The 25,813-nt window shown below is 47.2% G+C and overlaps 1 protein-coding gene across 1 annotated transcript; it reads right to left on the reverse strand.

Annotated features, from left to right (window-relative positions):
- Positions 1-892: 892 nt before the first annotated feature.
- Positions 893-23,794, reverse strand: UBXN7 (UBX domain protein 7). Its single transcript, XM_040074460.2, has 11 exons — positions 23,703-23,794; positions 20,063-20,210; positions 17,806-17,873; positions 15,143-15,208; positions 13,035-13,147; positions 7,269-7,415; positions 6,790-6,880; positions 5,607-5,734; positions 4,816-5,209; positions 4,266-4,345; positions 893-1,136 (listed from the first exon to the last, which is right to left on the reverse strand). Exons 1-11 carry the CDS (start codon positions 23,773-23,775, stop codon positions 975-977), a joined length of 1,470 nt encoding a protein of 489 aa, XP_039930394.1. The 5' UTR covers positions 23,776-23,794; the 3' UTR covers positions 893-974.
- Positions 23,795-25,813: the final 2,019 nt, after the last annotated feature.

Here is a 25,813-nt window from a genome sequence, read left to right on the forward strand (position 1 = left end):
AGTGTTTTGTGAAGCATTAAGTGATGCTCAATGCCGTCAGTGCTGTAAAACCCCTGTAAAGCCACTCACTCCTAGAAAAACCAACTACTGTGCCAAGGAAAAAAACCAACTGACTGCCAGGCCTCTGTGGCAGGTGTTTTCAGAGAATCCAAAACCTTCACAGGACACTTGTCATTTGCAAAATCCTGAGAGCAAGTAAGGAGACACTTTGAGGATGCTGGGAAAAGAACATGGATAACCCGGCCACTCCCACGAAGGAGCTGGTTCTGCTCCAGCACTGGACTCAGAGCTTTCCCTCTGGGCCAAGCAGTCAATCCTATACGGTGCACAGCTGGATTTCTGGGGGGTTGGCTGGTTTTTTTACTAGGTCCACTGGCAATTTAAAGCAGGAGGAAAACATGCAGGCAATCTAGAAGCCTTTGAATTAGGTGGGGCAGAGTATTTTACCACGGCTCAACCCAACTCCTTTCCAAAACCACAGTGTTGGATAAGAGAAGGCTGGAAGGTTAATGGAGACCTTTTGTGTAGGGAATCCAAACAAAGGAAAGACTGTCCTGAAGGTGATGCTCTCTCCTTACAGAGATGCCTCCGTGCCTTATCACACACTCTTTTAAAAAATAAATTAAACAGAACAGATTTAAGAATAGCAGCGAGAAGGGTTTGTGTATTATGGCCACTCCAAGCTCCAGCATGCTGGATACACGGATCACCGTTTTACTTTATTCCAGGAAAGCAGAGGAAAGATGTTCTTCCCAATGCCCTCTGCAGCTGAGGAAGAAAATAAAACTCTGAGCACTCTCTTTTGGTCACTGGAGCAGGAGAAGGGAGGGAGAGAGAGGAGGAGGGAGAAGGAAGGGCCAGCCAGCTGCCTGATTCCAGCACTGCAATCCCATGACCCTTAACTGCATATTTAATGACTTTTGTCCCAGGCAAAGGGGAGAGGAAGGAAGGCTGGGAGAACTCAGGCCACAGTGCTAATTCCTTTCCTGCACAAAGACAGTCTCTTGAGGACACAGGCCTGCCTCCTGTAACGTGATCTCATAGTCCAGGTGGGAGAGTTTCCTCCGGGGGAAGTTGGTGAGCAGCTCAAAGCGTTCGTTGGGGTATCCTTTGGACTGCACGTGTTTCACAAGAGCCTGGGGAGAAAGGAAGGCAAACCAGTGTCACACAATTCACAGTGTAAAAAATAAACAAATCCCGTTCTCCTTTAAAAAGGAAGTCGGTAATCAAAGAAAATGTTAAAATTCGGAACTTTTGCATGGAGTACAGACCCTCTTTTACTTCAACATTTAATTTGGCCCATACACGGTATGATTATTCACAAAAACTATTTATCAATGATCCCTTACCTGATTCTTGACACACAAGGTAAACTGTACAGAAAACTATAGCTAACAGTGCATTAATGCAAGAGAGCTGAATTCCACACCACACATTCAAGTCACAGTGAAACAGAATCTGAAAAAAAAGCCTTAAATAATCCAAAATAGAACCCTCATTTGTTTATCTGGTACTGCCCTTACCCTAAAGCTAAAAGCCACCAAAGAAGCTTTTTGGTGAGGTAGCACTGACCAAAATAAATGCAGATTTTTTTTTTCCCCTTCAATAAGCTGGAGAATTTGGGGTTGTTTGATTTCGGATTTTTAATGATCTTTTCAACTCACTGGCTCCTCTGCCTACAGAAGCAACTGGGACACGATAGAGAGCATTGGGATGAGGGGCTCACATCCCAAGAAACAGGCATTTCAGGAAAAGTCCATGTCTGTGCTGTGGTGAGAGAGATTTCCCAAGTTCACCAGGAAACACAGCACCTAAAGCTGGGAACCTAAAGCACAAACAGAGAGGGACAGAGAAGTGGGGACTGGCAGAAGAAAAGGGGATTGAACAAGATGTGGGCAGGAGAAGTTGTAGCTTTTGTAAGAGAGGAAGAAAAGATCATTTGTAAATAATAAAACAAAGTGTGAAAAAAATCAGGAGCTCCTATCAATACTGTTCACATTGTTTTGGTGAGCAGCTCATGCTGAAAATCACAGCAGCCCACAGCAGTCTTCTGGAACAGCTGCCCAGAGAAGCTGTGCCTGTCCCATCCCTGGAAGTGTCCATGGCCTGTCTGGATAGGGCTTGGAGCACCCTGGGATAGGGGAAGGTGTCCCTGGGCATGGCAGGGGGTGGAATGAGATGGGCTTTAAGGTCACTTTCACCCTGAGCCACCCTGTGAATCTGTGATGGAGGGCGCTGAGGCACCCAACCTCCAGCCTAACTCAGCTTGAGAGAGCTCTGGACAAGCTCAGCTCAGCTCCAGCCCTGCTTTGAGCAGGTGCAGGTCATCTCCAGGGATTCTTCTCAACCTGGGCTTTTCCAAGGTCTGGTGCGTGCAGAACAGCCAGGCAAGTACCAGCAGGGAAGTTCCTTCCAAATTCATGAAAATCCACACCCCTCTGGCACGAAGAGACCTGGACTGGTCTCCAAAGGCTTTGCAGATCACAGTGCCTGTGTCAGATGGGGAATGCAAGGAATGGGAAGATTTCCTTTTCGGGCAACAAAGATGATTAAAATTCCTTTACAAACCACTGAGTTTGAATATTCAGTCAAGTTTCCTGCCCACATCCCTCCGTGCCCCTTGACAGGTCAGTCCTCTCTGCACATCTGAAACACTCGGAGAACCAGAGCTATTCAGGACGTGGAGGAAGGGCTGAGCTGCTGAACAGAGTAAAGCCAACTTCATTTGCACACAATGAGCAACTGCTTCTATAAAAAGGCACTGAGGCAGTGTTGTCTTTTTATTTTTATTTTTGCTCAAGGGGAAGCAAGAGCATCATGGTAATGTTGGAAGCATAAACACCTCTTGGAAAGAATGTGTGTAGAGAAGCCAGTGCTTCATCACTAACAACACAATGATTAATAATAAAACATTTTTAAAACCAGTGTTGGGGAGTATCATCAGTTAAATCTCCTGAAGTGCAATTGTCTCCTTAAGCAATTTCTTTTGCTAATTCTGGCCAGCTTTAAAATGGAAGCAACTAAAGGCTGAAAAAAATCAATATGGAAATGATGCTCAAAAAGAAACACCTGAGACTCAATCTGGATCTGACTGAAAGGCTCCAGAAGATCACATGAGACGAGCACAAACGCTGCTTGTTCAGCTCTGCAACCAAAAGATGTCTTTACCCACAAACCTTGAATCAGCTAAATTCCTCTGCTGACTGTAGAGCAGAAGGGAAATCAGATGCTGAGATAAATTTCCTTTAACTTCCACAGTCCATAAAAGGAGCCAAACCACAAGTCAGGATTATCAGGGATATTTCAATATTACACTTTCGTACTGCCTAAATACTTACTTAAGTATTGAAAAGTGCTACATGGTTCATAATACGTGCAAATTTACTTAACAAGCTGCATTCAAAAAGCAGCCAAGCTTTTTTTTTTCTCTCTTTTATTTTCAAGCAGGAGAGTCAAGGATGAGAATATGAGCTGAGGATACTGTACATTCCTAGAGCTGCTGGCTAGGCAATTGCCCCATTTTCCGTAAGACAGGACACTTTTCTCCCAAATCCACACAAAATCCTTCTGTGATGAGGTGTGTTTTTCCTTTCCCTATGACTCCAGCTATTAGACTGATTACATTTAAATGAGCTTAACTGGCCACTGTGTCCTGAAAACTCCTGGCAAACAGAACCTCTTTACACTCTGCTCCAGGTAAGCACCTGCAAAATTTTGATGGAAATGCCATTCACATGGACTTCTCCAAGGGAAGGACCCAAAGCACAGTTGAGGTGCACAGTAATTAAATAATACTGTAACAAATTTGTTTTGGGAGAACTTCCCCCAAAGTCTGCTCCAACATCCCTGTTCAGAAGGGAGGATGGAAGTATGATGGGAGAGATGGGGAATGAGGATGAAGAGCTTTGCCTTTGATTTTACCATGGGAAGCAACTGCTTTTAGAAACAAAGCCCCAGAAATGAGAAAGCTGAGAGCATTTTATGGTAATTAAGGATTAATGCAAAAGCCATTTAGAGTCATTTTGTAATGGAAACGAGCAGTGTGGGGACTGAGGAAGACACTGGAGTGTAGACAAAACCCAAGCTGCAGTGGAGACACACAGAGGCAGCAGTTATCAGAGAGGAATGACATGAACACAGTGCAAGCACTCCCTGCATACACCTCTCCCACTAGATGCAATTTCAACAGCGTCTCCCCAGGCACAGAAATTCTCCAGTCTCATCTTTCCTCGACTCAGACAAGGATTCCCATTAACTCCACTCACCAGGAGTTTAGCTTGTTCAGGCAGTGAAACTTGTTCCCTCTTTCCATCTGGATACCTCAGCATCAGCTGTGCCTTTGGTCCTACAAAGGAACATACCACAAGTTAACACCAGGGCAGCTGAGCTGAGCTCCTGTGTAGATCTGAGGGGGGATGGCACAGCAGGGTGAGGCACTGGAGACAAACACAAGTTTCCAGTTCTGTGGAGATAAATTTCTACCACAATGCCCAAAATACACACATCAGGCTCAGGACTCCTCCAGAGCAGCAGTGACTGACCCCAGCCAGTGTGCCCAGAGCACACTGCACCTGTGTTACACCGGAGTGGACTTTACTCCTGGGCAAGACACGAGCTCAGGGACCCAGAGGGCTCTGCAGGCTGGGGCATTGCTGTGCCCAAGTGGTGCTGCTGGAGAATCACTCACATGTCTGCTGGCAAGGAGGCAGAAATCAGAAGGGATCTTTAAAAGAAGGGACAAAACCAGGCTTGGCAGCCTATGAACAGCTTCAGGCAAAAAAGCCACAACAAAAGCCATAAAAAAGGGGCGCTCACCATTCACGTCCAGGCCCCGGAACGTACTTTCAGGCTTGTCAGGTGACTCCTCCAGCGCCCCGGCATCGATGCAGGGCAGGACTCTGTGGTTTGATGTTGTCCCAGGCTCAGTCCTTGCAGAGGGCTCAGGCTGAGGCCTCCGGCTCTCCTCTTTTTTATACCCCAAGTCCTTGTGCGGAGACTTCCTCAGCTTGGCCGGAATCTCCGACTCCTCCTCCTCCTCAGATCCGCAAACAGAAATGAACTCTTCGCTTCCAGAGAAAAGCTCCGACTCGGACTCCTCGTCCGACCGGCTCTCCTGCTTGGCCTGCGAGGAATCGAAATGTGTCTCCTGGAGCGAGGCCCTGATGGCAGCTTCCAGCTGGCTGTCCTCACTGGCATCGATGAGACTCTCCTGCGGGATGCAGACACAACGTACATCAAACTGCCTTCAAGGATCTACTGAAAACCGAAGGCCATCGGTCTTCCTTCCAGAAGGGAAGCCGCTAAACCTGTCAGGAAGGCACAGCAGGGGAAGCTAGGCATGCCTTAATTACTGAATGGCTTCTCCTTGGAGCTCTGCATGGAGTAATCAATATTTCTTTCACACTCTGACTGCTAAATCCAGGCCAAGTGCCAAAGGCACAAACAATGACCGTGGGAGAAGGCATTCCCTGGCACGCTGTACTTCTGCACACTCTTGCACCAACTCACTGAGTCTGTCTGGGAAGTCAGCGGAGCTGGATAAGGATAACACAGGTCAGGGTGTTCCTTCAGGTGACCCCAGCCCTCCCAAAGAGCCTCACACTTACTGAGCGGGAGCATTTCTGGGCAGGGCTGCTGGAGTGGCCGTCCAGCTGGCCGTGCTCGCCCAGGAACCCGGTCACTTGGTCCAAGAAAGAGGTCACATCTAACTGGTGCCACTCCACGAGCTTCTGGCCTAGGGAACAAAAGGTGGCATCAGACAAAATTTCAGCAGAACGCTGCAGTGTAGTGGTCAAACACACCAACTCACTGCCGCGAGAGTCCCTGTTTGAGGAACTGCAGCTTCCCACAGGCTGCCACCTGATAATTATGGAGCTTCCTCCTTCCACTCCCTTGAAAAGGGACAGACATGGATACAGACACGGTTTATTTCCATTCTTTTCTTTTTATCTATGGGAACGTGAGCACGGAATGATGAATTTGGCCTCCAAATGAAAAAACACCAGACCACTGAGTTTACAAAGAAGGATTTCTCCACTCCTGCTTAACTGATTCAAACCCTTGGCAAATAGCATTTGTTCCCAGAAGTAAAGAGCAAAGAAGAGCATTCTAACTTCAGGTACAACATTAAAAAACACATGTATTTTTGGGTGGTTTAAGTCAGCTACAAAGAGGTCTCAGCTCTGATCACAGACACTTATCACTTCAGTTCTTAGAAATAGGAGACCAGACCAGCATTATATAACCAGGCAGCTGCATTACATGACGATAAAAGAAGCTGCTGGATTCAAAAGAAAATGCAACAACTTTGAAAGAGCTGGAAGGAGAGGGAGAAGTTTGATTGTTCGGGTAAAAATCAAGCGAAAGGAAACAAAAACTTGAAGCCGAAATGGTGTTTCAAAATTAAGATGCAATTTAAAGTCATTGCTGAGCCTCACAAAGCTCTGTGGGAGGAGCAGAAAGCAGATTCATGTAGCACTTACAAACATTACAGTTATTCATCACATGATTTCAAGAAGCTTTTGAAAGACTTAAAAAAAGAATTCAAGAGTTTTTCCACCAGATGGAACTATTTTCACTTTCTAAGCAAAATATTTGCTAAGCTTCAAATACAAAATTTCTGCAAGTTTTGGGTGTTTTATTCCCTTAGCTCCTCTGGGAACATGCTGAGACAGTCCTTCAGGTCTTGAAGAGATTCTTCAGCCAAATGTAACACCAACTGCAGTGGAAGGATTCCAAGCTACAACTGTCAGTCCTTCCCATGGGATCACTCCAGGTGACTTGTCTTACCTGTCCTGGGATCCAGGATGGAGACATAAGGGAAGTCTGCTAATTTATAAAACTGTATGTACCGCTGTCCTTCCTCGCTGTCGTGGTACACCTACAAAATTGGGCAGATCAGTGGCTGGAGAAGGAACACAAACCAACTGTACCTTGAAAATTCACATACTCTTCTGCAGTATAAACTGCCAATGGTACACACAGTTCTCAGTAACTGACACGCTGGAATTAAGCCTCTAGCTCTCCACGTATTAGAAACAACGTGGTAACATCTTGATTGCACAAGCGAAAGACAGTTTGTGCCTTTAAATGCACATCCGTGAATTACATCTCAATCCACAAACTACATACACTCCACGAAACACATCTTTTCTGCAGGTTTGCCAAGAGAATTCCATCTTTTCCAAAGAAATCAATTTTTTTTCCCCACTGTCCCATCTACCAAGGCACCAAGCTACCCTCGCCTCCGTCCCCAGGCCATTTCTCACCTGCCAGAAAATGAAGTGGTCCCGGATGATGTTCTTCACAGCCTCATTGCTCCAGACGTCGCGGTTCAGGCACTGGCAGGCAAAATCTTGCACGTTCTGAATGTTTATCATGAGCCACTTGTTCTGCATCTGACCACACTCCTTGGCCTGGAAGCAGAAGGAAAAGCTTGGTTAGGTCAGGCTGAAGGGCCAGACACCACCGATGCCAGCAATGATGAGAGATGGCTTCTACCACCGCCAGACCTTCCACCAAACCCCTTCACAGTGAGGAGGATGGACAGAGCTAGTGAAAAGGCACCCACAAAACAGAAGGCAGGGCTGAAGGATCTGCTTTAAATGAGCCTGGTTGAATTACAGAATCACATGGATGAACAGAGCTGCTGGATTTCGACAAGCCAAGCACAGGGTGGGAAAAGCAACTCGGAGCGGGGACACACATGGCGATGCTGAATAAAGTATTTATTCAGGGAAAAGTGTAGTCAGTCCCACTGATCTGACAACAAAGACCTGCTCAGTCTAAAGATAAACCCGTGGACCATCTAGTTAAGTAGGCTGCATAATTGACAGAGGACTTGCATTGATTCGACAGGACCCCTTCTCTGCGTGTTTTCTTTTTCTCTCCAAGTTTTGAGTTACTCTGTGACTGTCCACCTGCCGAATTAGGCATCCTTTCTTGATGCTGCTTATCCAGACTGCAAGTGGGGAGGGAGACAGAAGGTGCAGGAAGAAATCTTACTGGTTTGAGTCACAAAGCTGGCACTGTCTGATTGCTTGGTTGCAAGTTAATGGTAGGAGTTTGATCAAGAATGTAATTCTGATCGCTGAACTGTCATACCTGTTGAAAAAAAGAGGGCTAGATCAACAGCAGGAATGCTCTTACCACCTGGAAAGACTGGGACTGGCATAGGAACTCTCTTTGCTTTAAAAAAATATAATTTAAAAGTTATGCTCATCATCCTGCTGGTAATCTACTGTTAAGGAATTCAAAGGACAAAAAAATTCAGGGAAATCAGGATGTTGTGCAAGATTCTGCTGTTTGGGCACTACTTTGTTCCCCAAACCAAAGTTTTTTACTTTTGAAATGAATTTTAGCCAGCGCAGTTTGGAACAGTCTGCCTGACCACTGTCTGACAGACAGACATGAGAACCCCACACACTCAGCTTCACCAGGGCAGGAATCTCAGCCTACAAAGTCAGTCTGCGTGGCCAAGTGCCCTGCAGAGGCAGCTTTTGTACTACTCAAAGGAAAGAAAATGAAGGTAGAAGCGTGGACTAGTTCTATTCCCAAAAGGGGCCTCACACTAACTACTTACCGCTAATTTACACTGCCAGAATCCAGGTCACCAGGTGAGAAAAGTGGGAAGGTGACACCTGAGTAACTGGCAAGGGTCTTAAATATAATCGTCATGCTTTTATTTAAAGGACTTGTTTTCAGCTAACTGTGCATTTTGAGAATTAATCGTAAGAAACCAGAGGTACTGCTCCAGCTTAAAGGGAACAAAAATCCTTGTTATTTAAGTCAACTGGATTGCCTTGGTCCTGTGTTCTCATGTAGTCTGTTGAAAGAACACTCCAAAATATATGTAACTAGAGAACTGGAAAGTGCACCTCACTCTTCTACCCTCACTCTGGATATCTTTTGATATTAATGAACACCTCTGGTTCTACCTCTCCTCTGTCCAGCTGAGGGCCTTGGAAGAATGCAACCAAGAAATTCCACAGAGAAAATTTGCAAAACTGAGTTTCCACCTGCAGAACAGGCAGAGCTTTTGAAACTATTTTTAACTTCCTTCTAAAAGCAAGCTTTGGATTTAACATTTAAAAAGACAAACTGCTGCTATCTCACACACACAGTTCTTACACAGCTCCAGGGGTTCTTCTGAGGGAGTGGGAGGACAAGAGTACGAGGAGAAGAAACACTGTGGGTTTGGAGATTATATTATATTAGGGTCATTTTGGTAAGTGACAAGGCAAGAAGGGAAGGCTGAAGAGCTGGCTTGTGTTTCCCAAAGGCTGGGATCTGATGGATTTAGATCTTCTGTTTCCCATTCCCCTCCTCCTTCGAGGTATAAAGGCCAGTGCCAGGCACTCACAGAGCCCACAGACAGGGCAGTACAAGACAGCCACTCTTTGAGAGCAGAGCCGGTGGAGCCCAGATGCAAAAAACAACCCAAACCAATCCAGTCTGTCCTAAGTGTGCCTTTACCCTTTCTGCCCAGTCACATATTTCATCATTACAACTCAGGGCAGCAAAGCAGCAACCTGGTGAGATAATCTGTGAGACAAGTCTTGGTTTATGCTCAGTGCTGGATCTCCTGGTGTAACTCTGGCTCTTGCACTACTAAAACTATATTTTCCTCTCATTTGACTTCTCTAAACATGTATGGTTTAAAAATGTTGGGGTGGTTCCTGCTGGCTCAGTTTTGTTGAAATGCAATCCTTTCAAGGCAGCAGAGAGAAGAAGGAAGTGGAGCCAGCACCTTGTGACCCTCTGGACATGTGTGTGACTCAGTGTGGAAGATAACAGCTGACACAGAGTCAGAGCAGGACATTATCAAACAAGAAATCTCCTGTTTGGGCCCCACTTCTCTTTCCTACCTGGGGCAGGGCACAGATCCTTTCAGCACCCAGCCACTCCTGAGCCACAGCTGTACCGACCCAGACTAGAAGCGCCTCGTGCACAGGTAATTGCTCTATTTGAATACAGTGACCAGATCAGCTTCCAAATTATTGCTGGTTTTTAAGTGGAAAGGAAAAAAAACCCCTCAGTCCAGCTGTAAAGCAGGGAGCAGCTAAAAAAGGTAATTGTTAAATGGGAAAAAAAAATCATATAGATGGACTTGAAACTGCAACGTGACATTCAGTCACTTCACTGAAACCCTAGTGAGTGTTAAGCACAGAACTGCACGCACCAGAACTATCTCTGCCCACAACAAAAAGGGCAAACTAAGTCAATTTGGTGTGTCCCCGCCAAATTCACTCATCTCTCACATCACAGGCATGTAGAGAGAACACCTGCAATTCTTGAAAGCAGTCTGAGATGAGAACAAAACCACACTGGTCTCTATCAGACACGTTCGGTGTGCAATTTATTTATTCTACTTGAGTGGTTTATTTCTAACAGATTCCACATTAACGGGAGAACTCTGGTTTAGTCAGTCACACCCTGAATTTTACAAGTACAGTGATCTTAAGCTGTATATATGAAAAAGCACAATGCTGTTTCATATACAGCAGGTAAAAAACCCCCAAACACTGTCATTCAACTCTCAAAAAATTTTCTGCCATGAAGTTAACCACACCTATTCCTAAAGCTAGTATTACTGAGTTAAAACGAAACAGCAACTTTTGGGGCCTTACTGGTAACAAAGTTTCTTTGTAACTGAAGAAAAGTGAAGTTTCTTGGGGAACGCTAAAGATAATTATATGTACTTACTCTCAAAAACCAACCTTAAAGTACTCAAAGACCAGCAACAGCTGATGAGCGACAAAGACACATAAGACCAGGTATCACCACTCCTGCCAGCAAAGCCTTAAATTCTAAATTATTCTCTGATAAATGCACCTGGGTCAAGCCCAGCAGAGGGTTTCTGCACACCCCTCCAGAGGCTGGAACACCCCACACACCAACCTTGGAAAGAAAACTCCACTTAGATCAAAGCTAAACTACAAGAGCATCACAACGACAGTATTTAGTCTTTGATACTGTGGAATGTGATGAGCATCTCTGGTTTATCATGTGGTTAATATCCATTTATCTCAGCACACAGAGAAGGGAGATGCCAACAGCAGCTTGCTAGAGATGAATTTTGAGAGACTGTGGCCACTGAGGCCCCACAACGTCCCAGGCTGAAGCAGTTTGCAGTCAGAAAAGGTAAAATGCAAAGGGAAATGGTCAACACAGTGAGAAGGTGTGAAGAGTTACACTGCAATGAAGTTGAGGAGCATCAGTATGAAATGAAGGGCATCCCACGGGACAAGGAACTGCACAGGAACACAGCAAGGTGAGTGCCAGCACCAGAAAGTGTACGGGTCCTTAGGGTGCAGGTACTGCACAGAACAGGGCAAGGTGAGGATACACAAACCCCTTCCCCAACCCCTGCCCACCCCCTTTTTTAAATTACCTTCCAAGACTGAATAAGGACGCAGAGACTTTCGGACAAGCACATCCATCCATCAGTTATTTCACCCTCTGACACTGTTTTTGACTGTGACAGATGCCACAATCAGCACTGATGAAGTCCTCATACCTTTCCAGCAAGACTCAAGGAAAGACAAGCACCCATCTCAAACTCCACAGCAGAGCTCAGAGGGCACTGGCTGACCACTCCTGCAGCAGCACTGGCTGTTGCCATGTGAATTCCCCTTACTTGTGCTTTTAACCACACATTTGCTGGTTTCATCAATAGCTCTGGACCCCAGGCCCAGCAAGTACCATCTGCTGGAAGCCCTGGCACGGGTCTTTTAAAGTAAATCCTGCACCACAGATCACAAGGCAGGGACACCTGAACACCAACTGCTTCAGGCTGCTCCTCTGCTCCCACTGCACCAAACTCCTTCCCAAGGTGGACACTGCTCTCTCTGCCAGCATCCTGTCACAGCTGGAATTCCGTCAGGGAGATTGTGGAGGCAATCCACAGAACACAGGAATTAGTGACACTGATCCCCGGTGATTTGGGAAGCATAAAAAGAGAGATGAGGGCAATGGGATGAGAGCTGGAGACTCCATAAAGGCACAGAGTGTTTCACCAAAACTTCTCCAGCACTGCTGCAGTACTTGTGCACAGCAGTCAAGGCATATGTGAAAACAAGGTAAATATTTTTGTTCAGTCAGTCAGTTGTGCAGGCTTGTGCAGTCGGTTCTCCAACATCTGTATTGCACCATTTAATCATTACTTTGCATTCTCATGCAGTAAAAATAATGATCATCACCATCATCAATCTCATCTATTCAAGAATGACCAGAAGAAAGTTCAGTAGTAAGTGGAATTTCTGAAGAATATCTGGAAATTATGGACTCAAAGATTAAAAATATATACCAATCTGCATGTTCCCTAATCATGAGTTAAGTCATTGATCCACATCATAACAATTTAGGAATAGATCCACATATGCCTACAGTCAGGGAAGGTGACACCTGAGATTATTTAAAGCTGACAGCGTCCTGGATCTCTGGGATACTTTCCCTAGCACCACCAGAAGTAAAAGACAATCACTCTGATTTTATACAAGAGCAACACCTCCACTGAGGATGAAGTTGCAGCTTGATGGCAAAGCTGCACTCAAATACTTTTACTCACTCAGCCGTGTTAACTCCACCTGAGCTTCTCAGCAGGGCTGTTCTGCAGACCACAGTACCCCTTGCAAAGTTCTCCCTCACCTATCCAAAACAATCTGTCCCCAGCTTTTTCTGTATGCTCTATGAAGACAACTCAAGGGATGCAATTTTCCCATCCTGACCAGCCTCCCTTGCTCACTGAAGTCTTTCATCACATGTGATTTGCCACACTGAAACACAAAATAAGGTGGGCTGCATGGTCAGGAGTGGGACATCACCCATAGGATGATCCTTATGGGTCCATTCCAGGTGACATCACCATCACTGACGTCCTCCAATACATCACCAACATTCCCATACGCAGTCCATCAAGTATTTATCACTGCCCAGTCTTCTGCCACTTTCTGACTGTCCAGCCACGGATCCATCCTGACACCCTCCCCAGCCACCCTGCAAGGAAGGATCTGCACCCAAAGGTGAGCCCTCACCGTTTCAAAGCTGCCTTTGTGCATCAGGTCAATGGGAGGTCTGAAGAGGTCTGCCAGTGTCGTCAGCTTCTTGTCCACTGCCCCTCCGTTGCGGAGCTCCTGCTCCTGCCGTACTGCACAGCCCCAAGAGGAAAGGGAGTGGGATTAGACAAAAGATTCACAAGGGGCATTTATTACTGGCAAACACAGAACTTCTGGGGTGAAACTCTCTCGAGCTCTCAGGAGGTTTGGGGAGAACAGGGTTAGGGCAGTTAGTGGGAGGAATTTGAGTGCAAATCCCAGGATATCTCTTAAGGAGAGTGCCAGGGTTAGACTCCACTGAACAAGAATAGCTGGTGTGTAAGGGCAGAACTTCCCTACCTCAGCTTTCTCATGTGCTTTCACTAATAAACCTGTGGGGTCACATATCAGTATTTGAAAACAAAGGAGCCAAAAACAACCACGACTTGTCCCCAGTGAAACTGAGCTAGACCGTAGCAATATAACTTTTAAAAGGAACATTTCTAATGCAGTGTTTCCATTAGTTGACTTTGGGGCAGAATTAGTTTACATGGAGAAATCTCTTTGGATGTTTCTTTTAAAGCATATCAATCCCATCTGAAATAATACAGAACACATTTCCTACTCAGACATGACCATGGACAATAAAGGTAAATCACAGCAGATATGTGATGTATTTTATGGAACCAGGTCATCTGAAGTGGGCAATAACTATCCCATGGTCAAAAATTTTCTAGTGTGGAAGGAACTATCAATGGGCCAAAGCATAAAAACCATGCAGACACGCAGGGAATAAACATCCCTGTGGAGCAGCCCTAGGAGCCAGGAGATAATCTAGAATTTCATGGCCAGGGCTGCTTTTCTGGCTACAGCCAGACAGCGATGTCCACCTGTAAAGTTCTGCCAAAAAAGCATGATAAAGTTTCACAGTAAACCCTTGCAGTGTATCCCTCACATGTTGAGCATCTCTAAATGCCTTAAGGGCGGAATCACAGGGTGGTTTGGTCTGGAAGAGACCCTAAAGATCAGCCAGTTCCACCCCCTCCTGCCATGGGCTGGAACACCTTCTGCTAGACCAGGCTGAAAGATGGTGAGAAAAAGTTTAAGGGTATTGATTCTGTTTTGATTGATTGGTGCATTTTCACTTACAAAGCTGCCAGTGATTTCAATACTTGTTGTGTTCATCATTATTGGAAAAGGGCAAAGAATGTAACTATCAACACCTATTTTCACTTTGGCAGCCAACCCCTAACTGTGGGAACATGGTCCATGGAACCCAGTTACCAGTGACAGGATGAGGAAACAGCCTCAGGTTGCACCAGGGGAGGCTGAGATTGGATATTAGGGAAAATTTCTACATGGAAAGGGTTGTCCAGCCCTGGCAGAGCTGCCCAGGGCAGCAATGGAGTCACCATCCCTGCAGAGATTTAACAGACACGTGGATGTGGCACCTGGGGACATGGGGCAGTGGTGGCCTTGGCAGTGCTGTGGAACAGCTGGATTCAGTCTCAGAATTCTGACTTCTCCAACTTTACTGACTCTGTGGTTACACCTCAGGGACACTCCAGCAGCACCAGCACAACAGCCACAGCTCGGATGTGAAACACCTGGTGGTGTGCTGTCACAGAATCACATTCTGTGACGCTTCATGGATGAAATGACAGCCAGTGCTTTGGCATCTGGAGATTCTGTGCATGAACAGCCAAGGGCAAACAGCAATTAAAGCCTTGAGAACCTTGTGTGTGGCCAAGGAAGAAACCTCAGGGCTACACCAACGTAATTCAAGTGCCAGAACATCCACTGCCTAGCCAAGAAATACCCAGTGGATGAATTTAATTTCTACTTGGATCCTTCCCCCTTTTCAGTCCCCTCTAGAGCAGAAAATAGGGTTTTTTTGAGAGTTAGCATGACCAAATCAGACAGACTATACTGTGATATTCGTAAGTCTATGATTCTATACTTCTAATAATGCACCCTGACACACAATTGGCAATTTAGAAATGTTTCAACAACTGAAAGCTGTCCTAGCCTAAAACAGGAATGATTTCTCCATCTTATTTGCATTAAAAGTAATAAAATGTCAGGCTTACTGATCTGTAGACACTTACTGGTTTCTGTCTGAAAATCCCGAAAGCCATCGAATATTGAGCGAGCAGGTCTGCGTCTTTTAGGAGCTTAAAAAAAATTAAAGAATTATTTGAAAAGTATATTATGCATATTATCAAAATAAATACATATTAATACTTTCCATCACACGTGCAGGAGAACAGAATAGGAAGCTGAAGCAGGGATGATGTGGGAGTAGAGGTCATTGGGAAGGAGTGGAGATGGATGGAAATAGGCAGAAGGTAGTTTATAAATTCCATTTCCTAACACGTCCTCCCTCCAGCAAACCTTAGCTCAGAAACAAAACGTGTATCAACAATATAGAGATTTTAAAGTCCCTTCTGATGGGCTCACCAAGACCCTTCAGCATGGAGTGGTAGTGCTGTCATGGCATCACCTTGTCACAATTTCAGTCAAGATTTTACCCAAGGCCTTCAAGGGGATGAAAAACTTCAAAAGATTAAACCCCATGAGATTTTTTTTTTTTTTTTTTTTTTTGTAATGAAGCACATTGGTTTTTTTCCACAACACATTTCTACTCTTTTCTAAACTCTTATCCTGATGCTGTCCCAGCTTCTTGGTTGGACTGGACAGCCACACCCTTCCTTTTGCAAGGAAACCTTCAGAAGGGATTATCTGCAGGTGGACAGAGGCAGCAGCCCAGGCAGGTACCAGAAGCAGCACCCTCCAGTCCCACTGAAGCCCTAAGGTAAACCACAAGCAGTGCACTTGGAAGGAAAACAGAACTGCCTGCCAAGACTATTCCAGCTACTTATCTCCTCTCCTTATCAACTGAAAGACAGACCTTTGAAAGCCCAACTGCTACAAGACATAATAAATAATAAACAAATTAAAATAAGATAAATGCAATCTGTACCCAGTGGAAATGTGAAGATACACACTATCATGGAAAAACAAAGCAAGCATGAACAAGGGATGTGCTGGGGAATAACATCTCTCAGCTCCAGGGAGTAAGATCTCCTTCACCCTGAGTGCTTAGGCACAAGCCGACCTCAGAACAACTTAAACTCAGCTGGAATAGCAACTAAAGAACCGCTTCAGCAAAAGCAGCATGTCCCTGCCAGGCTCAGCTCGAGCGAGGCAGCACACCTGAACAGGCTCTCAGCAGTCCAGGAGGATCCTTTATACTGCATGACAGGATCCACATATCCAGGGCACAAACACACAGGGTCATCTCTTCAACTGGAAAAAACCTGAGCTTATACAACCACCTTAGTACGACCCTAAAAACAGGAACTGCCACCTCCCCTGCTGTAAGGCTAGAGCTGAGACCAATTATCTCTTCAGGTTCAGCAACTTTGTCAGGCTGCTCTGTGCCAGAAACATGAGAGGCACTGGTGGAGCAGACAGTGCCAGGAGGGAATCACTGATCCAAGTCAGTGAATGTTCAGTGACAGTGTGACTGAGATCAGTGTCAGGCTCAGCAGATCCAAATCCCGATAACCCACAGGAGTCAATAGATCTCTGTCAAAAACTCTGTTGGGCCACAGGAAAAAGTGCAGAGAGCTCCCCTGTCTTCAGAGAAGCACCAGCAGGGCATCTTCCTCTGGATGTACATTTCCTGCTGCAGAGCTGCCCTCCTCTGCTACTCAACACCCCACTCCCAAAATCCAGGTTGGATGGGAAGTGCAAGGGTTACAGGAATACAGTGTGTCTTTGTTTTCATGCCACTGCATCTTATGGTTGAGACCTTCAAAGTCCAGCTCCACTGTTGCTGACAAGGTGGCCTTTCAGGAGCAAGAGGAATGTCAGGAAATGATATCAATAAAACTCAGAGGTGCAAAAACACTTCAATGAAAGCAGATGCTTTGTATGTCATTCCCTTTTTGCCCAAATGCAAATTAAGTGTGTATTTCAAATTGTTGGTACTTTATGCATCTGACATCAGTATGTAGATGTGTGCTGCCCTCTGAACCACCCCTCAGCTTGTGCATCCTGGCTTAAACACCTGTCTGATGTTGAAAAACAGAGTCAAGACAAAATCAGTTCTGGGGTAAACCTGAAGCTTGGCCTCCTTCTCCTTTCTAACACAGGAACTAAATGGTAGAGAAGAGCATTTCCCATGGGTGTGAGACCCCTGCAGTGCTGAGCACTTGCACAGCCTTCCTGGATGAAAAGGGCAAAGCTCTCAGTCCATCTGACATGGCAAAGGCCAGCCCAGAAATGACCTGGTCAATGTGAGAAGGACAGAGACAAGAAAAGTAGCTGCACAGCACAGCTTAAAGAGCAAATTAAATTCCTGCAGGAGAAATGGAGAAGGGTATGAGCAATCACACAGTTCAGCCCTTCTTTCTGATCTGTCATCTCCTTGAGATGCAGGCATTTGTCCTCTTCATTTTCACTCGTCAGCCAAGGCTTCATTTTTCTTCCCAGCACCTCAAACATTCCCACAGCAGTACCTCACAGTTCTGGGCCCCCAGAACACAGATGTACACTTAATTAAGTTAATTGGCTGCCACCCTACAAAGTCTCAAGAAACAAGATTTAGCAAATTAGTACCCCTGGGAATAAAGCATCTCTCGTGTGTGAGGTTTTCAATACCACTGGGGTTATTTCTTCATATTCAACAAGTTTTGATTTCCTTTTGTCACTTAGCTCACCTCAAGGTAAAGGAAACAGAAACAAAATAAGAACACAAGCCTACCTCCAAACAAGGGCTCAGGCTCTACTAAGATTTCCTGCTTTTGAGGAATTGGAGCTCGTACTTCATCCCTATCAAAGGAGAAGAAACAAAACAGAAAACATCAGAGAGACAATAATACTCCAAGTACTGTACAAACCACATCTCATTATGCTCCAAGGCTCCTGCAGCTTGAACCAGTTAAAGATGCTGCCGTACCATTGCACAGAATGAAGAAGTTTGGGATTAAGTGGGACCTTGAGGGAGCATCTGCTCCTACTCATGGCACTGCTGCAGGACACGGTGCCCTGTGCACTGAGAGCTGGCATGGATGACCTTTGATAGAAGATGATGCAAATCCCTGAGTGACTGGACCCCAGGCTTTGTCCATCTACTACTTAGGCATTTTTTGCTCCTGAATAACTTTGTTAGAACTTGGAAGCTTCTAAAAACTTAGCAAAACATGTTAAATAATCCACTTGCCATCTTAACTTTCCTTGAGAGCTACATAGAAAAAATATTATTTTCCTTATTACCAGCTTTTGTCTGTCAGAAGACTTTTTGCTTCCATCTGAAAGTCACAACTCTCTTTATTCCAGAGGAAGGAAAACAAGGTCAAGATGGCCATTTTCCCCCATTTCTGAAGCAGTTCTTGGCTTCCATAACTGGGCTCCCTCATATGTCTACAGCTCAGTCAGTTATACCTGCAGACACTTACAGATAATCCAAAACTACAATTAGGAGAAGAAAGGAAATCACAAAGAAATCACAAGCATCTCTGTGACAATGGTGTGGCCACCTGGCTCACAAATCTACATGGAGAAGGGTTTGTTCACTGTCACATCCTGTCCATGAACTACCTCTTCCCCAGACTTACAAGGTGTGAAGTGTGCACTCTGCAGCTCTGGAGCATGCAGGTTTCAAAAGGTAATTCAGGATGTTAGCAGGATGCACTAACCTTGCTCTTAACCTCCACATTTTTGATTGCTCTGTGCAGCTAGTTACTCTCCATCTGCAAATTTACTGTTCTCTCATCCTAGGAGAACACTGAGCTCATCAGCACCTGGAGGGTGTTGAGTATAAAAATGAAAGTATTCCAAGAAAAATCTGAAGTCACTGATGTGGCAGAAATTGTCTAGAAATAAGAACACTAACCTATACACCTATTTAAACTTTGCTAAAGGTTCAAGTAGGAAGGCATCTCACATCAGCTATAAAGGTTAGCACTAAAAGAGTTGTTTAAATTTATACATGTGCTTCAGAAGTATGAGGAGCAAGGATTTTCCTTTCTATGTTAGCTGTCTTTTTCCCGGAGTGGAAGATTTTCACAAGGACAAAAGCCTGGCTTACGTTTAATTTACCATATTTAATGAATGTGATTTATACCACTCAAGATATTCCCTTTATCTCAAGCTGTCACATTAACAGGCAGCACTGAGACTCTCTGCCATGCTTAAGAGGAAATTCTCCTCCCTTCGCAGGCATCTGATGTGTAAGAGACTGATGAGAGTGTGGAAGTTGCTGATTCCTCAGCATACTGATGTACAGGGCCTGGCCTTTCCAGAGTGCCAAACTGGGTTAAACCACCACAATAAAACCCTCGCAAGTCAGACTCTTCTCCCAGATAAGAAGAGACAGGATGAGACAAAATGGCCTCAAGTTGTGCCAGGGGAGGTTTTTGTCAGATGTTATGTTAGCTGTTTACAACCCAACAGAAAGGGTAGTAAAGCACTGGCACAGGCTGCCCAGGGCAACGGTGAAGTCACAGTCCCCGGAGGTGTCCAATAAACACATGGATGTGGCACTTGAGGACATGGGCTACTGGTGCATGTGGTGTGCTGTTGGGTTGATGGCTGAGCTTGATGATCTTAGAGGTCTTTTCCAACCTCAAATTCTATGAATCTATGAAATGGGAGCAAGGTGGCTTCATTTACAAGAACCAAACCAAGAGAACTCTCTAACTGCCAAATTAGTGTAAAACAAGATTGCTGAAGCATCTAAAAATAACACTCTCTTACTACTGGATCCTTACTTTCATGACTTGGGCTTTGTTTGTAAAAAAACACTAGGTGAAAGCTACAGAAAACTTCTGAAGTGCTAGAGACTCACTTCTGCTCTACAGACCAGACCACCCAGAACAACGCTGGAGCCATCAACTGAACAAGATGAAAGCAGTGTGCAATGCCGTGGGGAGAAGCGACAATTGCCTGACTGGCCGTGCTCTGCACGGTGACACTCGTGGGACGGGCTGGGAGGCGCAGCCGCGTCGCCGGGTACGTACTCGGGGTGCGGGCGGGCGGCAGACACGGCGGCGGAGCTGGTGCTGGGCTCCTCTGCTATGCCTCCTCCGTCCAGGAACATGGTGACAGCCATCTCCAGGTTGTTGTTGCATGCTTCAAGCATATGCTTCCCCACGCTTTCACTGGCACCTGGAAAGCCAAAGGGAAATCACAGCGGTTTTTGACTGGAAGCGCCCAGAACAGCTTTCTCTCTCAAAGCATTAATAATTAGGAGGAACAGTTCATCAGCTGCCATTTATCCCTGAAACACAACTGTGAAAGGAGACAAACATATACATAGTGCAGGGGGAAGGGAATGCTTGCAGTCAGGACTGCCAGGCTTCTTCCTGCCAGCAAGTGAAAACCTAGTGGAAACCATCTGAGCGGTTTTAGCATGATCTGGACTTTCTTCTAGAGGTCAGACATTTTCCTGGTACATGGACCTGTTGGAATGAGTCCAGAGGAGAACACGAAGGTGCTGTGAGGGCTGGAGCCCCTCTGCTCTGGAGCTAGGCTGGGAGAGCTGGGGGTGCTCAGCTGGAGAAGAGAAGGCTCCAGGGAGAGCTCAGAGCCCCTGGCAGTGCCTAAAGGGGCTCCAGGAGAGCTGGAGAGGGACTTGGGACAAGGGATGGAGGGACAGGACAAGCGGGAATGGCTGCACAGTGCCAGAGGGCAGGGTCAGATGGGATACTGGGGAGAAATTCTTCCCTGTGAGGGAGGTCAGGCCCTGGCACAGCTGCCCACAGAGAAGCTGTGGTTGCCCCATGCCTGGAAGTGCCCAAGGACAGACTTGGAGCACCCTGGGACAGCGAAAGGTGTCCCTGCCCAAAGTCCCTTCCAAACCATTTCACGATTCTATGAATTTTCCAAACACAGGCAGGCATACACAAAGAAAAATGAAAACCTGACTTAACATTTTAACAGGAAGAATATTAAATCAGCTGCTAAAGTTCTTTATCCACTTGTAATAGACATTTAGAGATGGAATAAAAGACACTCTGATTTACTGATTCTGCTGAAAGGCAAAATCAAACCAGCAGAAGCTCAGTTTATATAAGAAGGGGGAAAAAGCAGCCAAGAGGGAGAAAGTAGTACTTGTCTACAGAGTTCTTTGTATAATGACTAACATTTATTCAAATCATAGAACCATGGGTCGGGTTGGGTTGGAAGGGAGCTTAAAGCTCATCCAGTTCTACACCGTGCCATGGGCAGGGACACCTTCCACTACCACAGGTTGCTTCAGGCCCTGTCCAGACTGGCTTTGAACACTTAAAGTGCAACTAATCCCAGTCTTGATGTTGCTGCTCACAGTGAAGCAACAGCTCCTAACATCACCTGTTAAGTCTTTCCTCAGAGGATGAGCCTCTACCTCCCAACTTCTCCTCAAAAATCATCCCATCAGCAGAAGCTCCCTCAGGAAAAGAAGCTCTCCTGCAACTCATTTCTTTACAGCACCATCTCCATAGGTGGTGGACTGCCAAAGAGTTTATTTTCCATTAGAAAGGCTGGTAGAGAGGAAGAGTGGTAAAATGCAGCTGAACCAGTCTGGGAGCAGCTTTGGGATCTGTAGTAATTCTTCCTAAGTTCACAGCAAGTCACCAAAATGGCAAAAAACACTTTGCCCAAAACATGGCTCACAGACAACATCAGTCTGAGCAAAACGTATCCAGAGGCTTCTCAGATTTTCTGGGAAAGACTCAAGAAGCTCTGGTTTGAACACAGAATACACCTTGAAACCGTGGAGATCCATCAGCTCTAAATAACCTGCACATCAAACCACGGAGAAAGCCAAACTGACTGAGGGAACTGGTTTCCCAAAACACCCAACCTGCCACAACAAGCACACTGGGATGACAGGCAGCTGTATTTTAAGACCTTAATTGAGGTGGAGAAAGTGCAAAATAAAAGCTAGTGACATCCCAAAAAAACAAGGAGAAGTTCAGGTTCCTTGCTCAAAATATTTTTTGGCATTTTCAGTACTTTTCAATGTTAACTGTAGCAATGAAACCACACCTGTGAGCCTGGAACACACACACACCCCACTCCACCTCAATGCAGTGTCATGCAAAGGCATTCATTTGCAAGAACTGGAAGAAAAATGACAATTCAAGCCTCTGCTATTATTTTAAAAGACACTGACACAGCAAGTGCCTTCACTGATTCCTCATCACTCCTGAGGAAAGTGACAGCACATCAAAGCTTTCAGTCCTTGTGCTGGAAAACAGAAAATTCTAAATATTTTATACATTTCAAAGCAAATTTCACAGATATCCCATCATTTTCCTGGGGAAGACACGCGGGAGTTACATTCTTTTAGCAGTGCTTTCCTGGATGAGAGCACCAAAGAAACACAACTCTGCCACTAGCATCAAAGAAAAGTGTCAAGGACTATTTCTCCTCATCCCTCATTCGGGAGAGTACTCCCTCAGCCTCTTCCCCACAGACAGGAGTGGCTGCATACACTTACAACTCCGAGTTGAAAAAGCTACTAACACGAAACACGGAGGTGTGAGCACCTGTCACACCACACCAGCATCGGCCAGACAAGCTCCACACCCTTCTGGGTGCAACCTTAAATTCTGTTAAAGGTAAAAACAAAACTTCAAAACTCCACTCTGTAGGGGATGGGTGAAGCTCAGTAGGCTACTTCTTTTTCGCTTAAGAACGCACAGAGAGGTTCTCTTATGTTGAGCATAAAACGTGTCTAAACATAAAAGGTGTCAGGAGGAGGAAAATAGCACAGCTCTGCCTGTTCTGGTTCAGGCTTTAGCAAATATCTCACACACAGGCACATACTACTGAAAATATATTTAGTGTAGGTTCTTTTCGTTCAAAGGGTTTACTCTATAAAGATTATTTAGGCATAGCTGAGAGATCAGTAATTTCCCTGCTTACATCCTGTTGAGGATTTGAGTGTGTCCAAATACAGGGGCACAATCTGAATTGGACCTGGTCTGGATAACCGAATTAGAGCAGTTTCACTTCCCTTTGGCTGTTCAGTTGGCACATCTTATTAAACACTCCTGCAGCATCTGACATGCAAAGCCATCAGCCAGGGGCAACGACGGCGAAGCAGATTAAACACAAAGTGGGTCAAGAGCTCCAAGTACACAAACTGAAGCAGGAGCTGTCACCTGACGCGAACTTCCACAGAAAAGCGAGCGGCTCTCTCCGTTTGCGAACTCAAGTCGCCGCAAGTCGCCCGCGCTTCAGGATATTTCTGTTTTTTCGAAGGCGGACTCGAGGCTCAGCTCCCGCGTCCCTCCCGGCCGTCAGAGTTACCCGCAGGAGCGAGAAGCGGCTGCCGGGGCGGAGCGCAGGCGGAGGGAGGGAAGAGGCAGGGAGGGAGCAGGACACGCACCCGCGCCACCGGGACAACCGAGAGGAACCTCCGAGCGGCCGCTCAAAGGGAAGCGAGCTCTCCGCCGCGCAGGGAGCGGGGCCGGGCCCGGGGCGCGCCCGCGGACAGGCCCTGGCACCGCCGGCGCCCCGAGGGAGGCGCTCCGGGGGCAGGGGCAGCGCGCCCGGAACCGCTCCGCCTCGGCCCGCGCCTCCCGCCCCCGGCCCGCCGGCGGTGGGGGCCGGGCGGGACCTTCCCGCGGAAGCCCCGCGGCCTCGGCGAGCCCCGCGCCGCGAACCCACCGGTGATGGCGGTGAACTGCTGGACCAGCGCCCTCAGCGCCGCGGCGCCCGCCGAACCCCCGGGCGCCGCCATCTTGCCGCCGCCGCCGCCGCACCACAACACACGCGCCGCCGGCCGGCGCGCGCTGCGCATGCGCGGGGCCCGCCCGCGCGCGCGCCCCTTCCCCCGCCCGCCGTGAGGGGCGGGATCCCGGTTGCCGCGGTAACGAGCCCCGCCCCCTCGGCGGGCGGGAGTTGCCATGGCAACGCCCTCCTTCCCCTCCCCGCCCCCGCCGCCTCTGCGGCTTTCCTGGGAATCCCCCGGAATTCCCGAGCCGTCGTTGCCGAGGGGCACGGGTCTCAGAGGCAGGACCGGCATTCTCAGGACACGCACCCGAGGTTCCCACGTGGATTTACCCCCTCAGAAAGGCCCGCGGCGCAGCGAGGAGCTGGGCAAGCCGCGGGCCGGGCGCAGAGCAGATCCAAGTGCCGTGACCAGAGAGACAGGCAGGAATAACCCTGACCACCAGCACAGGCGGGGGTGACCCGCTGGAGAGCAGCGCTGCGGTGAAGGACCCGGGGGTTCTGATGGGCAACCAGAGCCGGCAGAGTGTCCGGGGGGCAGAAGGGCCAGGGGGGCACTGGGGAACACTGGGAAGAGCACTGCCAGCGGGTGAGGGAGTGGTGCCGTCCCTCCGTCCAGTCCTGTGAGGCACATCTGAAGTGTTGTGTCCAGCTCTGGGCTGGTGAGGAGACACATGGAGCTGCTGGAGTAGGTCTAGAGGAAGCTGCGGAGATGCTGAAGGGCCTGGAGCATGGCCCTGCCCAGGAAAGGCTGGGGGAGCTGGGGCTGCTCAGCCTGGAGAGGAGCCCCAGCTGAGAGGGGCCTCAGCCGTGGGGGTCCCTGTGTGCAGGGAGGGCTCTGAGCAGGGCCCAGCAACGGCACCAGAGCCACGGGCAGGAACTGACCCCAGGGAATTCCACCTGCACATGAGGAAGAGCTTTCCTGGGTAGTGCCAGAGGGTGTGGAGTCTCCCTCACTGGAGATGTTCCAGAGCTTTCTGCACACAATCTGTGCCATGGGCTCTGGGATGACCCTGCTGGAGCAGATGGACCCACTGTGGTCCCTTCCAGCCCAGCACATTCTGGGATTTTGTGAGGGAGGACGTGAGGTGGTCAAGGAAGAGCCTGTCTGTTCCAGCTCAGGGAGCCCTGCCAGGGCACCCCTGCCATCACTGTCAAACAAAGCCAGAAGAGGAAACCCTCGGATCTCCTACCATACCAGGTGTTTCTGATCCCCAGGCTACCTGAAGAAATGTCAGGAAAGGAATGTTTTACTCCTTTCCAGCTTCCTAGCACAGCAGGAATGTGGCTGCCTTGCTGTTGAACACCTTGCCAGTAACACTTGTCAACTCTGTGAGTACCAGAGAAAGCCGAGATTTCCCTAGAATTCTAATAATTGAATACCTCACTGCCATGGGAACAGGTACATCTGTTCCATCTCTTATTCCCTTCCTGCCTCCCATCCCCACACCAGCTCTGGTCCTCATGGAAGCTACCAAGCCTGTGAAGTATTTGGGGTTTTGGCACTTGTTTTTCCTGGCAGTTGGATGAGCTGAAATTGTTCACGAACAAGGCAAATGAATCACCAGGGCTGAAGGCACGGGAGCAGCAATGAACTGTTACACCAGCCCAGACATCCCAAAACCAGACTCCTGCTTCACCAACACCAGTAAACCAAAGCTGATTTCACCTGCTTCAAAGCTCCTCGATCACAGGGTCAGAAACAAGCTGTTGGTACAGCCGAAATACACCCTCTAACAATGAAGATCTAAAAGAGTAAGGCAAATTGTGTTCTGGTGAAGATTATTGTGCCATGGATATGGTGAGGAATGGGATCATTTGGGGGACCTGAGGGCTTGCAGCACCCCACTTTGGACAGAGCTGCTGCTACAGGTGACAGGTTTTATACGTCTTGCAGTTAAGTTTGGGTTTTATCTAACTAATTTTTATCTAATAAAAAGACTAATTTTTAGTCTTTTTTTTTTTCCCTGAATTCTGCTTTGAAAATGGGGTTTGTTTTTTACAGGCTTACCCTGATTGGAAAGGCTGAGGGTCACCAGCATGGAAAC

Source organism: Hirundo rustica, chromosome 10 (assembly GCF_015227805.2).
Source record: "Hirundo rustica isolate bHirRus1 chromosome 10, bHirRus1.pri.v3, whole genome shotgun sequence".
In the NCBI taxonomy this organism is placed as follows: domain Eukaryota; kingdom Metazoa; phylum Chordata; class Aves; order Passeriformes; family Hirundinidae; genus Hirundo; species Hirundo rustica.